The 18,118-nt window shown below is 32.0% G+C and overlaps 1 protein-coding gene across 5 annotated transcripts; it reads right to left on the minus strand.

The window, feature by feature from the left end:
• Nucleotides 1-2,597: 2,597 nt before the first annotated feature.
• Mtsh (mitoshell) lies at nt 2,598-18,069 on the minus strand. Of its 5 annotated transcripts, none has more exons than XM_064060189.1 (8): nt 17,660-18,069; nt 16,058-16,509; nt 4,229-4,702; nt 4,083-4,176; nt 3,715-4,034; nt 3,257-3,667; nt 3,094-3,210; nt 2,598-3,047 (listed from the first exon to the last, which is right to left on the minus strand). In XM_064060189.1, exons 2-8 carry the CDS (start codon nt 16,487-16,489, stop codon nt 2,868-2,870), a joined length of 2,028 nt encoding a protein of 675 aa, XP_063916259.1. In that variant the 5' UTR covers nt 16,490-16,509; nt 17,660-18,069; the 3' UTR covers nt 2,598-2,867. The 5 variants fall into 5 exon arrangements, with proteins under 5 accessions (XP_063916259.1, XP_063916258.1, XP_063916256.1 ...); XM_064060188.1 differs by having other exon boundaries at nt 3,715-3,865; nt 3,911-4,176; XM_064060186.1 differs by having other exon boundaries at nt 3,257-3,655; nt 3,715-4,176.
• Nucleotides 18,070-18,118: the final 49 nt, after the last annotated feature.

Here is an 18,118-nt window from a genome sequence, read left to right on the forward strand (position 1 = left end):
ATTAAAAAATCTAAAATTGAAAAATCGAAAAAGTAAAAAAATCGACACATCGAAAAATCCAGGAGTCAAAAATCGAAAAGTCGAAGAATCGAAATATTGAAAAATCCCAAAACTGAAATATCGAAAAACTGAAAAATGAAAGAAAAACTGAAAAATGGAAAATCTGAAAACTCCGAAAACTAAAATATCCAAAAACTGAGAACATAAAAAGTCGAAAAATTGAGTAATAAAAAAATCCAAAAAGTGAAGTCGAAAAATTGAAACCTTAAAAAAATTAAAAAATTAAAAATTAAAAACCTGAAAAATCGAAAAATTAAAGAATTGAAGAACAGGAATATCTAAATCCTCGAAAGTCAAGAAATGGAAAAATCAAAACATCGATTAATTGAAAAATCGAAAAATTGATAGTTTATAAATGTCAAATTTGACAAATTGAAAAATTGAAAATTTGAAAAAACGGCAACTGAAAAACAGAAATCCTGAAACCGGGAAGTCGAAAAATCGATTGATTAAGAAATCAAAACATTTGAAAAATTCGAAAACTTGAAAAACTGAAATATCGAAGAACTGCAATGAAAAATCGAGAAATCGAAAAATCTAAAATTTTAAATATTGAAAAATTAAAATACCAACAAATTGACAAATCTAAAATTTAAAAATCGAAAAAGTCAAAAGTCGACACATCGAAAAATCCAGAAGTCAAAAATGGAAAAGTCGAAGAACAGAAATATTGAAAAATCCCAAAACTGAAATATCGAAAAACTGAAAAATGAAAGAAAAACTGACGAATCGAAAAACTGAAATATCCAAAAGAATCGAAAAATTGAGAAATCGAAAAATCAAAAAAGTGAAGTCGAAATATCGAAACCTTGAAAAAATCGAAAAATTGAAAAATCAAAAACCTGCAAAATCGTAAGATCGAAAAATTGAATAATAAGTAAACTGAAAAATCCCAAAACTGAGAAATTAAAAAATTGAAAAATTGAGAAATCGAAAATCAAAAAGCGAAGTTGAAAAATCGAAACCTGAAAAAATTGAAAAACTGAAAAACCAAAAAACCTGAAAAATAAATTAATTGAAAAATCTACAAATAAAGAGTTTATAAAAGTCAAAAATTGAAGAGAAAGGGAGCATATAAGCATATATATTGTTATTAAAGTTACCCACAATTGTTTTTATATCAAAGCTGTTTAGTATCTATATAAACAAGCACAGTCTCCACAGAGCTAAAAGAATATAGATTGTGTAAGCCAACAGTAAAGTTTACAGACAAAAATTGGATAATTTAGTATCTTAAAAACAGAAAATTGTCAAGTTCCTAAAGCCCCCTTTAATAGATTTCCCTGTTCTCTTTTAATCTCACTCAGTGTGCCATTCAGTCTCTAAATCAATTTGTTCATCCCTAGCACATCCGCTCATCTAAACATGTAATCTGAACGTGGGATCACTTTTCCCTTTGAGCTCTGTTTACAGTATCTAGTAATTAATTATTTTCGTATTCGGACAAAATGTATTTAGGCCAAGTGTGGGCTAGGGACTGTTTGGGTTGTGGACTTGAGTTTCATAATAACCACCACAAGACTGATTTTAAGGTTAAGATAAACAAGCTGTGGCTTAAAATAGAAATAATTTGAGTTCTTGCTCATAGTGTAATTATTTAAACGTAATATACGTACACAGTCTACGTTTTTCAGGTTTGTGGAAATCTTTTCTTGTGAGGGGGTAGACGTGCATGTTTTCACTTACAAGAAAATTTGGACAAAAAAATCTCATTATAAACTAAGTTACAATCTCTTAAGATACAATTTATAGAATTCGCTTATTTTACCGTGGTATAATTTTGCGCTATGCGCCAGCTGTTGTCGCACATTTGTCCAATTTACCCTACTTTATCATTTAGCTCCCACCACCTGCTCCCGCCTACCTAAATAAAATTATTTCTTTTTGTTCGGCATTTCATTTGAGTGATTATTTAAATTGCCTTATTAACTTGATGCTAACGGTCAAATTTCACCCAGTAACGATATGGTTACTTAAAACTTCTCCAATTAAAACTGTCTATAACATCATTCTCATTTCGTTAATGTCTGGCTTCTCGGCCTAAGCGTTTTTCCGGAGCAATTTAATTTTAAGGAAAAAAGCGCTTCACCGCCTTTCTAATTATTTTTAATTAGCTATTAGCTCTTAATTGCATTTTATTTCTTTTCCAGTGTGCTCAGGATGGACGCGGCAAACAATTCATCCCAGACGAACTCCACAGCGCAAGACACCTTCCAGATATCGGATAACACAATAACTTTTATTGTCGGGTTCAGCATCTTAATACTCTTTGTAATTTTGGGGATGCTGGCGAGCGCTTTCTTGTGCATTACTCTGAAAAAGGATCCCTATTTGTGGGAGGCGGAAAGGGAGCGCCAGCTACAAGATCAGACCGAGTCGGATACTGGGACTAATTGCAAGGAGAGGGATAAACTGGCGATGATGGATGAACACCATAATCAAGAGAGCACGCAAATCTAATTTCATGTTACCGAGTTTGATTAAAACAATAAAGTTTTGTTTAATTCGTGTTATTTTTAATCCAAACGACAGTAATTTGTTTATAAGCCTCAACAAAATTACAACAATTAATTAACAACAACAAACCACTTAGATCTAGGCTAGGAAAAAGGCAAAGGGAACGGCGTTTTGCATATTTTAACAATTTATCAACAAAAAGTTTACTATACTTAAAACAATTTTTCAGGCACCTAAAATTTATAATTTTTGGTTATATAGGTAGGTAATCTTTGCGTCGACCTTTAGAGAATACAAAAATCGCCCAATTTGTACTTATCCTTATCGGAATTTTTTCAACCTTATCTTTATCAATTTTTTAAATGATCACCATCACCATCAAACAAGCAATTTTTGAATTTCAGCTTGCCCACTTTTTCGCCCCTGTGGCCGTTTATGCCGCTGAAATCGTAGTTGGGGAAGTACTCAGCAAGCGACGTTTCTAATTTTTTAGAAAACGTCTTTATCTTGTCTTCCGTTTGATCACATTTCTGAAACTTCTGAATTAGTATCGTGTTGCATAAGCGACAAACCAACCTTGAAATGTTGACCTGCACTGTTAACCAAGTGTCGCAGATCCCGCACAAACTCGTTTACATATCTGTAGCAATCTCTGGTGAGATTCTTCTGGAGCATCTCCAGGTTGGGTCCATCCTGGAAACACAAACTATACAACTGAAAAAGAGCGACTGCACTCTACCATGACGCATTCTGCTAACAAATTCGCTAGTTCAGTTGATTTCAACTCATAGAGAATCTTCTCTAGGATGTTTTTCGCCTTTTTGGTCAAACCGCCACTCTTCATTTCGTAAACCATGATATTGAGAGTTTCTGGTTTTCTTCTATACGTACGTGACGGTATCTGTTCGACAAGTCCGTTTTTTGAACTCCTTTGTATTTTCCTTTGCAATACAGTTATCGATGGTTTTACCGTATCGGACTCTATATTGGACGAAGCGTCGTCTCTGCTGTCCAAACTTTCTGGAAAAAATTGTCCCGGCTTTGGTGGCGACGTCGAAGTGCTCGAACGGTCACCATAGTCCGAAAAATTGCTATTCGACAACCACTCGTGGACGTTGAAGAAAACTTCAGAATTTAGCTTAAAGAAATCCTCAGTTATGAGTTAGTCACTTCCCGCTTTGCTATACGTATAAGTACCTCACTGTCAATCGGTTCGTCGATTTCCGACTTCGGTTGTTCCAGTTTCTTAGCGACGGACGTCTTTACTTTAACCCAGTACTTGTCGTTCGCCGCTTCCAGCCCCTTCGTCACGTTTTGCGCAGTTTCCAAAAACTCGATCACTCTAGGACTGTTATTTTTGTTGATAGAAATCGACAACTCTTTGTTTTTGTACTTTTTGGGTACGCGGTAACTTCCCGGTTTCATGTACACCACTGAATTCTCCTCGTCCGAGTCGTTTTCGTCCGACTTGGTGCAAAAATCACCAGCGCATGTCTGGTTCGCTTGATCTACGGTTTCTGTGGACATCGTTGAAGGTAAATGTAAGATCCCTCTGACATTCTTACTAGAATTTGAAGTGGTGTTGGTCAGGGTAGCGGTCGTGGTCGTTTCGCTACCGGTGGTCTTCTTAGCGCTCTCGCCGGTCTTCAACAGGCTCACCTTACAGGAAAAAGGATCAAGGATTCGGGAAAACAACAACAAGGATAACTACCTGAGGAGGAATTAGGTTATTGGCGGTATGTACGTTGACGGCGGGTCCCGGGTTGCTTTGATTCACGTCGAGGTTGTAAAAAATCCTGGTCAACTCGGTGGCTAGTTCGACTGTTTCGCGCTCCCACCTCACGTAGCAAGCTTTGAACCCGGGGGTCAGCTCTTTCTCGATTTTGCCCAAAGCGGAACCCTCGCGGTTCTCCCAGTAACCTTTCAGAATGTGCCAACAGTTCGTCAAGCGAACGAAAGCGTATATAAAATCTTTGGTAGCCCAGGGAATCCCCTGTGAATGTATATTCGATATAGTCGTACGAGGTTTCAGGATCTCAGACCGTGTGCGGATACAAAGATTCTGTATGTTTCTAAAGCACGGCCTGTTGCGGTTTCTGTAAGCGATCTGTTCGGCCGTCAAACAACTCCGCTCCAAAAATTTTATAAAACCATCAGTGTTCATTTGGAAGTCGTCCGAGTTGTTCTAAACAACAAAATTATGATACGCTGTAAACTCAGAACGTTATATTCGCATCCACTAAGATTTGATTAGAAAATAATGTGTGTGTGATGTTAAAATTATTACAACAAAGTCAAAAGCATCAAAGAATCAGATTCAAAGGTGAGTGGCTACATATTACTGAAGTTAGTCTTTCTTTGAAAGAGAATTTATTTCTTTGAAGTAAATGTAAATATTTTCTAGAGTTCCGAAAGAGACTGTTTCAGTTTCAATTTCAGTCTGTTCATCATAACGTACATAAAACATGAAATACAACCTAAAATTAAAGAGTAATAAAATACTCCTGAATACCGTATTCTTGGCTATACATTCTTCAAGCTTTTTTTACTTGTTTTACATCAAATTCTTTGTAGGGCATTTAATGGCTTCCTTTTTATTAAGTCTTCGAAACGGTATTACTAAGTTTTTTCTGTTTCTGGCACAATAGTCGTGATAATGAGACTGAGTTACATAACACTATAGATTTTCATTAGCCAAACTATTAATGTATACGTGATCAAACAAAAGTTGATTCTCGGATTTACACCCATAATACTCCTCATTACCGCTTTAGCAATATGAGAATTATAAACGAATATGTAAAGCGATCTTACAGCGTAACCGAATCTCAAGCTAATAATAATATAATACGTCGTAACTGGTGCTTGAACGTCACCCATTTGAGAGACATTACACACATAAATACATGTGCTTACATTTGCATATAAATTTTGAGTGTGTTCTGTCAACGTTAAATTAGTGTCAGTGATAATTCTAAGGAATTTACTGTGTAGCTTATATTTATCTGTATATTGCAAGCTGAAGAACAAATTTTGAAACGTGTCGAAGTAAAGCGTTCACAGTTTGTAGTGCATCGTACATTAAAAGAACAAGGCATATATCCGTCCCACTTTTAAAAAATGCAAGCTTTGGAGCCCGCTAACAATGTGGAATCGTTGTGACTGAAAATCGGTCCTTCTCAGGACCACCGTTTATTTCCACAACTAGTCGCTTTAGAAAGACATGTAAATATTATTCAGAGGGTTGTTTGTAAATGTATTAAAAATGAAGAGAAAAATATAGATTACGTTATCTAATTGATGAGGGAATTTTGTAAATTATAGGTTGCCACTGCTGGTAAAAAAAAAAACAATTGTTGCCGTATTATGATTTATTAATTTACTAAAGTTAGTATTATTTTAGTAGATATTTGAGGCGTTTAATAAAACAAAATTCAAGTAACTCATTTGCTGCCGCCGCTCCATTTAACAAGCGTGCCTTTGAGTCAGTAGAACTTTTAAAAATTGTTGCGAACGCTTCCTATGACAACCGTGGAAAATAAGGGGTGCTTTTGTACCTTGACAAGAAATAATATAAAAGCTTTTTAAGAAATACGATGGGTCTATTCAGACTGAATGCGTCAGCTACGATCTTGATAACTTGATATCACCTAATTCACTCCACTCCCGAATTTAACCGACTGGTGAGTGGTGATCGAAGATGAGCAGAGCTAAACAACGAAGAGTGGACTTCATGTAATGCATTCAAGTCCTTATTAGGCCGTAGCAAGCGATGGAAATCTAGTAACTTGGATGGTGATCAACATTAGTAAGCTGAAGTCCCTCGAGAACCAACCAATGACATCCTTTATGTCAATCTGGGTTGTCATTTACTTAAAGTTATGAATTATATCAGAGGCCTAAGCATTACTAAACTAATTAATTAAACATTCAGAATTTGGTACTTTTACTGAATATTTATATAAATCTTGGAAAATATTTTTTAACTGAAGGACAACTAGAATGCTGCATTTTTTCTTCCAGAAAGTAAATTTAACGGATGTACAATAAAAAATATATTTGCAGCAGGCCTTAGAATTAATATTTGCCGTTTCTTATAACAGAGTAAATATTTCCGACCCTAAGTAGGCAGTCAGGTTAACAGATAATTGACATTTGGCTTGACAGAATTTCCTAGACTTATGTATCAATTTTTCGCGGTTTATTATTATTTCAGCTTCAGACTTCAGAAAATCAACGCTTTTTCTTTGAGTCGCCCTAATCTCCCTTCCTAAAAAACTGATGACGTCATCTCAAAATTTTGATTGAATAAATTCTGTCCAAAATAAGCAAAATATTATGACTCCATATTTGTGGTTTATTAATGCACTCATATTTTTTAGAATTATTGATACAGGGCGATTGAAAAAAGTAATGAATGAGACAATTTATTGTATTGATTAAATAATGAATAATAATCACTCCATTTTTTCGGAATTTGGGAAAACAACACTGATATTAGTAGTATTACACTCTATCGATCCAAACTGACATACGTGTCCTTGCAAAAATGTTTATGACGTCATCACACTTGTTATTGTTACTGAAATCGACCCGCATCTTAAAAAATTCTTTAAAAGGTATGTTAAAAGGCCTTTGAATTTTTGAAATTTACAGAAGCTTTTAGACCTCTCAAAAATTTATAACTTTAAAATCTACAGAACTTCAATTAAATATTTGATTGCGATTAAATTTTTAATGCGGGATTAAGAAAATCAGGCGTCGCTAAATTAAAACATTCTACAAACTGGCCCTAAAAGTTTAAACTTTCTTTAAATGAGGTACAAGAACAAGAACAATATTTGAACGGTCGAAAATATCAAATACTTCAACATATCCAATGTACAGATACTTCGACAAAACGTCTGATCTAAAATTTATTAAAAACGCACTAGTCATAAAAGAACAAAATTGTAAATAGAAAATTAAAAAATAATGTTTAATTTGCTTTTAAAAATATTTCAGTCATTCCTAAAGACCTGAGAATCTAAAAGTGGTAAAACGATTTCGTGAATTCTGAAGTATGCTGAAATCGTTATTTTTGAAAACTTTAAATTTCGATAAAAATAAATAATTCATTGTCAAAATTTTATAAATTGGATACTACACTAACAATAGTCAAAATATTGCCCGCATCAAATACTTAGATTATTGAAATATTCAAAACTGTTTGGAAAAATTAAGAAATTCAGTTACCTAAGTTGTCAGTTATACTGAGTTTTTTTTTAGTTAGTGAAACAACTCACTTCTTACAAAATTCTTTAAAAGAAATGTTGAAAGGTCTTCGTTTTTTAACATCACTGAATTTTCCGTATTTAGATTTTGAAATATTATAAAAAAATTGCGATTTTTGTTTTTTGATAACCTCCAAAAAGTTAAAACAGTGGCATACCTGGACTTGAATTTTTCAATTTTTCAATTTTTAATTTTTTTGTTTCATTTGCTCGATTTGCAATTTTACAATTTTTTTAATTTTCAAGTTTATATTTTCAATTTTTCTACTTAAAATTTCTCGAGTTTTCAATGTTTAATTTTTCAATTTTTCGATTCTGTAATTTTTCATAAGTTATTCAAATTTTCGATTTGCATTTTTTCATTTTAGCTTTTTATTTTCTTTATTTTTAAATTTTCGGATCTTCCAATGTTCCGATTTTCTAATTCTATTTTCTATTTCAATTTTTTGTTTCAGTCTTTTATTTTCTTTGTTTTGTCAAAATTTCAGTTTTTCAGTGTTTTGATTTTTAATTTTTCTTTTTTCAATGTAAAATTTGCAATTTTTCGATTTGTAAATTTTTTTTAGATTCTTTAATTTTTCGTTTTATAAATTTTAGATTTCTCAGTCTCTCGATTTTTCATTTCTTTAATTTTTAATATGAAATTTTTCTAGTATTTGCTTTAAATAAATATGTAATAATAATAATTTAAAAAATTTTTCACTCTTTCAATTTTGCGATTTTAGAATTTTTACATTAAAACTTTTTCATTTAATTCAAGTTAATTTTTCAATTTCTCGACATTTAATTTTTCAATTTTTCGGTGTTTCAATGTTTTGTTTTTCGACTTTACAACTTCGATGATTCCATAATTTTTCGATTTTACAATTTTTGGGTTTTCCAATTTTTCGATTTTTAACTTTCTCGATTTTTTAGTTTTTCAATATTTGAATTTTTCGTTTCTTCATTTGCAATTTTCCGATTTGGGTTTTTCCTTTTCTTCAGTTTTTCGATTTTTCAATTTTTTACGATTTTTTAGTTTGGCGATTTTTCAATTTTTCAATTTATAATTTTTCGATTTTTCAATTTTTTAGTTTTTCGATTTTTCAACAATTTTCCAAAAAAAAAGGTTAAAATTGCTTTCACCGACTGAAAATTCATGTCAAATTGTAGATAATATTCCGCCAGTTACAATCTAAAATCGCCGTCAGGATGTCTGTTCCAATAGACACGAAAAGTGAATTTAAAATTTTCTAAAATTTTCCAAAAAAATGGTTACATTGTTTCAATCCAGCGAAAATTGGTAGCAAATTGTAGATAATCCTCAGCCAGTTACAAATCCAAAATCATCTTCACGATATTTATTGAAATAAAGGTCAAATATGATTTCAAAATTTTCAAAATTTTTCCAAAAAAATAGTTAAAATTGATTCCATCCACTGAAAGCTGGTGTCAAATTGTAGATAACCTCCCGCTAGTTACAAATCTGAGGTCGACGTCAGGATATCTGTTCCAATAAACACGAAAAGTGAAATCAAAATTTTCCTAAATTTTTCAAAGAAATGGTTCAAATCGGTTCAATCCACTGAAAATTGGGGTCGAATTTTAGATACTCTTCCGCCAGTTACAAATCTGAAATCGCCGTCAAGATATACTGTTTCAATAAATACTAAAAGTGAATTCAAACTTTTCAAAAATTTTCCAAAAAAATGGTTACACTTTGTTCAATCGACCGAAAATTGGTGTTAAATTGTCGATAATCTTCCGCCAAATACAAATTCGAAATCGTCGTCACGAAAACTGTTCCAATAAATACGAAAAATGAATCCAAAATTTCCAAAAATGTTCCAAAAAAATGGTTAAAATGGGTTCAAACGATGGAGATAATATTCCGCCAATTACAATCTAAAATCGCCGTCAGGATGTCTGTTCGAATAAGCACAAAAAGTGAATTAAAAATTTTCGAAAAATTTACAAAAAAAAGGATTCAATCCACTGAAAATTTATTTCAAATTGTATATACTCTTCCGCCAATTACAAATCCGAAACAATCTTCACGAAATCTATTGAAATAAAAGTAAAATATGATCCTAACATTTTCAAAATTTTTCAAAAAAATTGTTAAAATTGGCTCAATCCACTGAAAATTGGTGCGAAATTGTAGACAATCTTCCGCCAGTTACAAATCTGAAATCACCGTCACGACATCTGCCTCAATAAATACTAAAAGAAATAGAAAATTTTCAAAAATTTTCCAAAAAAATGGTTAAAATTGCTTAAATCGACCGAAAATTGGTGTCAAATTGCAGACAATTTTCTGCCAGCTACAAATCCAAAATCACCTTCACGACATCTATTGAAATAAAGGTAAAATATGGTTCCAAAATTTTCAAAAACTTTCCAAAAAAATGGTTAACATTGGTTCAACCGACATAAAATTGCTGTCAAATTGCCATTTAGAAATCTGAGATCGCCGTCAGGATATCTGTTCCAATAAAATACGAAAAGTGAATTCAAAATTTCCAAAAAATTCCCAAAAAAATGGTTAAAAGTGGATCAATCCACTGAAAATTGGTGGCAAATTTTAGATAATCTTCGTCCACTAACAAATCTGAAATCGTCACGATATCTATTCCAATAAATACGAAAAGTGAAGTCAAAATTTTCAAAAATTTTCCAAAAAGAAAATGGTTAAAATTTGTTCAAATGACCGAAAATTGGTGTCAAATTGTAGATAATCCTCCTCCAGCTACAAACCTGAGATCGCCGTCAGGATATCTGAACACGCAAAAATATATCCGAAAAGTGAATTCAAAATTTCCAAAAATTTTCCAAAAAAATTTGAACGTTTGGCGAAGAAATGCAAAAAAGAATAAAATGAAAAGTTCAAAAAATTTTAAATTAGAAATCAAGAACTTCAAAAATTGAAAAACCAAAAACTGAAAAATGGAAAGATTAAAGATTGAGAAGCTTAACACAAAAAGTATAAAATCGCAAAATGAAATTTGTGAAATCGAAATATTGAAAATTAAATAAAACGAAAAATCGGATAATTCAGAAACCAAAAAATTTAGCAATTGATAAATCGACAAATTGAAAAATCTAATGAAAATTTGGAAAATTTATAAAACGAACAATTTTAATTCGAAACAAGCATTGAAAAAATAATGGAAATGTCAAAACGAAATATTGTTATGTAGAATACAGAAGAAAAATTTTAAAAGTCAAGCAAATAAAAATAAAAAATCAGGAATTGAAAAACTGATGAAGAGAAAAATTCAAAAATCGAGAACATAAAAATCATAATATAAAAAAATTGCAGATTGAAAAATTGAAAAATTTGGAAGTTGAGAAATTGAAAAATTGAAATAATTAAAGTTGAAAAAAAAAAGAAAAATTGTGAAACCGAAACATTAAAAATCGAAAAATTGAAAAAAGAACATGAAAAAACAAAAAATTGTGACATAAAATGTAAATCGGAAAAGTGAATAATTAACAATCGAGAAAATGAAAAATGAAAAATTAAGAACTTGAAAAACTGAATTAATAAAAAATTGAAAAATGAAACAATAGTAATATTGAGCAATTGAAAAATAAAAATCAAGAATTTTTAATAGTGGTGAATATTTTGACCAAAAACGTGTCAATATCATTAGGCCTTGCAGCTATTTGACGGTTTATTTGACAGTTATTTGACCACAACAATATAACATTTTCAGATTTTCAGGAAATCATTTTTAATTAGGTGATTCCTCTAACAATTTAAACTACAAAAGCTGTGATGATAATTCAGTTGTTGTAAGAGATACTAGAACATAGTGTGAAGCCTGAATTGGTAAAAATTTGTTCGATCGACCGAAAATTCATATCAAATTGTAGATAACATTCCGCCAGTTGCAATCTAAAATCGCCGTCAGGATGTCTGTTCCAATAGACGCGAAAAGTGAATTTAAAATTTTCTAAAATTTTCCAAAAAAATGGTTACATTGTTTCAATCCAGCGAAAATTGGTAGCAAATTTTAGATAATCCTCAGCCGGTTACAAATCCAAAATCATCTTCACGATATCTATTGAAATAAAGGTCAAATATGATTTCAAAATTTTCAAAATTTTTCCAAAAAAATGGTTAAAATTGATTCCATCCACTGAAAGCTGATGTCAAATTGTAGATAACCTCCCGCTAGTTACAAATCTGAGGTCGACGTCAGGATATCTGTTCCAATAAACACGAAAAGTGTATTAAAAATTTTCGAAAATTTTCCAAAAAAATGGTTAAAATTGGTTCAACCGTCCGAAAATTGGTGTCAAATTTTAAATAATCTTCCGCCCCTTACAAATCTGAAATCGCCGTCAGGATATACTGTTTCAATAAATACTAAAAATTAATTCAAAATTTAAAAAAAAATCAAAAAAATGGTTACATTTTGTTCAACCGACCGAAAATTGGTGTTACATTGTTGATAATCTTCCGCCAAATACAAATCCGAAATCGTCGTTACGAAAACTGTTTCAATAAATACAAAAGTGAATTCAAATTTTCCAAAAAAGTGCCTTAAATGGGTTCAATCGACGGAGACTTGGTGTCAAGTTGTAGATAATCATCCGCCAGTTACAAACCTAAGATCGCCGTCAGGATATCTGTTCCAATGAACACGAAAAGTGAAATCAAAATTTCCAAAAATTTTCCAAAAAATGTTAACGTTTAGCGAAGAAACTGAAACCGGATTCGTATACTACGAGTATGGGAGTATATTGCTGTATAACAACACAAAAATAATTTTATAATACGGTTCATTGAAATGATGTGATTAACCATCATGATATTTCTAACATACATAAAAAAAATTGGCAACCTGAAACGTCGAGAAAACACAAAAGTGGCCATTCGTCCGAAGGACTCGATTACAATACTTCCTTCGCTTACGCTTCGGAAGTGAAAAGCAATACACTTTTGTAAAATTATTAATCGATTCTGCACTCAAAAATGTATAATTCTAAGATTTGCTTTACAGGAGTTTTGTTCAAACGACCGAAAATCGGTATCAAATTCTAGATAATCTTCCGCCAGTTACAAATCTAAAATTACCTTCACGACATCTGTTGAAATAAAGGTAATATGTGGTTCTAAATTTTTCAAAAATACTCCAAAAAAGTTGTTAAAATTGGTTCAATCGACTGAAAATTGATGTCAAATTGTAGATAACCTTCCACCGGTTAGAAATCTGAAGCCGCCGTCACGATATCTGTTCCAATAAATACGAAACTTGAATTCAAAATTTTCACAAATTTTCCAAAAAATTGGTTAACATTGGTTGATTAGACCGAAAGTTGGTGTCAAATTTTAGATAATAATCTTCCGCTAGTTACAAATCTGAAATCGGCGTCAAGATATCTGTTCCAATAAACACGAAAAGTGAATTCAGAATTTCCAAAATTTTCTAAAAAAGTCTGAAATGGGTTCAAACGACCGAAAGTTGGTGTCAAATTGTAGATAATCTTCCGTCAGTTACAAATCTAGAATCGCCGTCACGACCTCTGTTCCAATAAGCACGAAAAGTGAATTCAAAATTTTCAAAAACTTTCCAAAAAAATGGTTAAAATTGCTTCCATCGACCGAAAATTGGTGTCAAATTTTAAATAATCTTTCATCAGTTACAAATCTAAAATCGCTGTCAAGATATCAGTTTCAACAAACACGAAAAGTAAATTGAAAATTTTTGGAAAATTTTTCAAAAAAATGGTTAAAATCGGTTCTATGCACTGAAAATTGGTGTGGATACTCTTCCGCCAATTACAAATTCAAAATCACCTCAACGACATCTATTCAAATAAATATAAAATATGGTTCCAAAACTTAAAATTTTCAAAAAAATTATTAAAATTGGCTCAATCCATCGAAAATTGATAATTTTGCCCCAGTTACAAATCCGAAATCACCTTCACGACATCTGTTGCAATAAAGGTAAAATATGATTCCAAAACATTAAAAAAAATTCCAGAAAAATGCTTAAAATTATATCAAGCGACTGAGAATTGGTGTCAAATTGTATATAACCTTCTACCAGTTACAAATCTGAAGCCATCGTCATGATATCTGTTCCAATAAACACGAAAAGTGAATTCAAAATTTTCAAATATTTTGCAAAAAAATCGTTACAATTTGTTCAACCGACCGAAAATTGGTGTCAAATTGTAGATAATCTTCCGCCAGTTACAAATCTAGAATTGCCGTCACGATATCTGTTCCAATAAACACCAAAAGTGAATTCAAAATTTTCAAAAAAATGGTTAAAATTGGTTCTGTCGACATAAAGTTGGTGTGAAATTATAGATAAATCTTCCGCCACTAATAAACCTGAAATCGCCGTCAGGATATACTGTTTCAATAAATACTAAAATTGAATTCAAAATTTTCAAAAATGTTCCAAAAAAATGGTTACAATTTGTTCAACCGACCGAAAATTGGTGTTAAATTGTTGATAATCTTCTGCCAAGTACAAATCCGGAATTGTCGTCATGAAAATAAATACGAAAAATGAATTCAAAATTTCCAAAAAATTTCCAAAAAAAATGGCTAAAATGGGTTCAATCAATTCAATGGGAGAATTAGTGTCAAATTGCAGAATCATCCGCCAGTTACAAACCTAAGATCGCCGTCAGGATATATGCTCCAATGAACACGAAAAGTGAAATCAAAATTTCCAAAAATTTTCCAAAAAAATTTGAAAGTTTAGCGAAGAAACTTAAAGTATATTGCTGTATAACATTCAAAAATAATTTTGTAATACGGTCCATTGAAGTGACGTGATTAAATTGTTGGTGGGGTCAAATTTTGGTTAGCATTTAACTATCTACATGATATTTCTAACATACATAAAAAAATTGAGTTTCGGAGATTACATGTTTAACAGAAATGGATACATACACCAAACAGACAGACAGACGGACGGACGGAAAACGGAGACTACTTTTTTCGTGTTGTAGGTGTCATGAAACGTCGAGAAAACATAAACGTGGCCATTCGTCCGATGGACTCGATTACAATACTTCCTTGGCTTACGCTTGGGAAGTAAAAATCAATACACTTTTGTAAAATTATTAATTGATTCTGCACTCAAAAATATATAATTCTAAGATTTGCTTTACGGAAGTTCAATTAAATATTTGATTGCGGTTAAATTTTTAATGCTGCATTAAAGTACCACGTGACCGAATCACGCCAATCAGACGTCGCTAAACGCCTCGTTAAATACGAGATTAACTTAATCTCACTAAAAATATTATATAAACTGGTCCTAAAAGTTTAAGAATAAATTTTTATTTAAATGAGGTACAAGAACAGGAACAATATTTGGACGTTCGAAAATATCAAATACTTCAACATATCCAGTAGTACAGATATTTCTACAAAACGTTTGATCTAAAATTTATTAAAAATCTACAAGTCATAAACAAAAAACATAAACATAAACAAAATTAGATATAATAAATGTAAAATTCGGAAATAATATTTAATTTTGCAATTAAAAACATTTCAGTCTTTTCTAAAGACCTAAGAATCTAAAAATGGTAAAACGATTTCGTGAATTCCGAAATATTCATTCATTGTCAAAATTTCATTCGTTAGATGTTATAATAAGAATACTCAGAATCCTGACAGCTTAAAAAACTATATTATTCAGATTTCAGATATTCAAAACTGTTTGGAAAAATTAATGTAATTACCTAAGTTGTTAGTTATACTCAGTTTTTTTTTTGTTAGTGAAACGATCCACTTTAAAGGCCTTTATTTTTTAACATCTCTGAATTTTCCGTGTTTAGAGTGTTTGAAAATTACAGAACTTTCGTCATTTAAAAAATCATTACACCTTTGTAAAATTATTGTGGTAATTGTAATTTTAAGTCTGCAATAAAGTTGGTCAAATTTTTAGGTATATACGACTGAAAAGCAGAAAAATATTTGAAATTTTACAAATATTCAACAATGTTGTTCGAACACACAGCCTGATAAAATAATTCTAAGTGGTTACTGATCTTTAATTTTTTTGTTGGTCTAAAATATCTATTATTTTCTGTTAACATTTAATACTTCCTTTCTAAAAAACGAAAAAAATATGCTTAAGTGCTAAGTAACCTCTGCTTTTGAGAGGAAAAAAATAATAATTAATGCGCACAACTTGCTTTTACCAGCAGCCTGGTGACTATGATAAGAGTGTTCCCCTAGCAAGACATCATAAAATCTTAGTAGACACAAAATACCGTTCCAAATACACCAGCATTCAAATTACCATGAAAAAAAGCTCGTTCACTGGAGGTATGATCGGCCCGGCTGCGAACTCGAACTCTGGTGGCTCTGGCGGGGTCCTCTCTGGATCGGGAATGCTCTCTTGGGAATCACCTCTTTCGCGACGTTCTCTTGTGGCCAAAGCCACCGCCGAGTCGGCTCCTTGGTGGGCTGTGGTTCCACCAGTGTAGCTCGACGAGAGTTGTGTCATTGGCAGGTTGTACTGACTACCGACGTTAAACTGTGTGTATTGGTAATGTTGTAGGTATGGTCGGGCGACTGTCTGCGGTGCGGCGTATGGGATCAAAGGAGTCCTGTAGCTGATTGGAGGGTAATAAGTGGTAGGATACAGACTTTGACAAGCGCACACGTGGTGCATGTGTAAGTGAACGTTTTGTTGGTGATTCCCGTTTACGTCGGGACGGTTTTGATCCATTATACAACTTGGTTAAAGGTCTGAAACGTCAAAAGCTGGTTGAATAATTTTTTGTTCCAGAAATATGAATGAAATGTAAGAGTCGTCGTGTCAACAGAGTGACACATACTCTTGAGCAAATGTTTAATTTAGTACATTCAGTTTTATTAAATTTTCCGAGACAGATAAGCTGAATGCAAATATAGCTTAGACGCGAGTAGCAGAAAATAAAAATCTGTTTTAAATAACTTTTCTTTCATCTTTGAGATTTTCCTAGCAGATTTACGTGGATAAATAAAATGAAAAAAAAAATCCTGCACGTATAAAGATAAGTATATTCACTTGATTCCACCTCGGATTGATTTTGTGTCAATAAGCTTACGCGAATAAAATAAAATTTGCTTTGGAGGTTGGAAACGTGCTTGTATTTTTTGTCGGGAGACCGACGCGAAAATGGGAATATAGATATAAACAAGAGATTTTTCAATAATAAATAATAATTTGCTAGAATTTTTACTTTTAATACATAAAAATCAAATTTTAACACGAATACAAACGGAATGACCCTTGTCGCAGTCTTCCTTGACTATAAATTTTTGTTTACCTATATCCAACAATATAAAAGTCTATCTGCTGCAGTTTCTTTCCGTTTATCTCTTATGTAGGAAACGGAAATACCGAAAACTCAATCAGAAACTCATTTGTCGAGAAAAGGAGACATCGAGGTTGAAAACCTTGTCCAAATTCTAGACATTTTTCACAAAAAAAAAACGAACAATGAAACGAAAAAATGTTAACCTGAATTAGTTTATATCACGTGTCCACGTTTTTACAAACATTGCAAAATTTCATCACTAAAATAAATTTGTCTCAATACCACTTCTTCCCTCTTTTTTTCAAAATGTCACTAAAAATCTTCACTAAATAAACAAAATATAAACCTTTCGAAGTAAATAAGTTGAAAAGGGATTAATTATTAAACTGTATGACTTTGTTTTTTATAATCACATCATTAAATCTATCCGCCTTTATTAAAAAGGAAGTAAACACCGAATAGCCGGAGGCCATAGCTTAAAAAATATTTTATTTTACGGGGGCCGACAAGTGTTGTCAAAATTGCCAGCAATTGAAAGCCAACATTTAAAAACACTTCTAAATACCTCTAGTTACCAACTACAAGACAATACTTACATGATATCGCACTAATTAGTTCTTAAAACAACGTTTTTATTTCACAACATTTCAAACACGGATTTGACGTACGAAAAAAAATTTGTTTGTTTTGATGGGTGGAGGTTGCCATGGCAATGCCAACATGGCGGCCAGTTCTCATCAATTTTCACGAAAAATAAACATTTAATCCCAAAAGCAAACATTAATAAGCAGCTTGAAATCGTAATTTAGAGGCTCACATTAAATCGGCACTGAAAAAGAGATTTATTAAATGAGTGTGTGCATTGATGTATGTTGGTAGCGCGTTTTCCACTAGATGACAGTTGGTACCGCGATTTTTAAAAAGTTTGTGGTTGCGGATTTGTGATTGTGTTGGGGTAGTTTCGGGGTTGATTTGGGCTGCAAAATGGAGAAGCGGTATGTGAATTAATTCAGGGTTTGTGTTATGATAAGGGTTGGCAGGATTTTGTGGGTGTG

Source organism: Zophobas morio, unplaced genomic scaffold, assembly GCF_036711695.1.
Source record: "Zophobas morio isolate AGI-343-1 ecotype UQ-CSIRO unplaced genomic scaffold, CSIRO_AGI_Zmor_V1 ptg000021l, whole genome shotgun sequence".
Lineage (NCBI taxonomy): Eukaryota > Metazoa > Arthropoda > Insecta > Coleoptera > Tenebrionidae > Zophobas > Zophobas morio.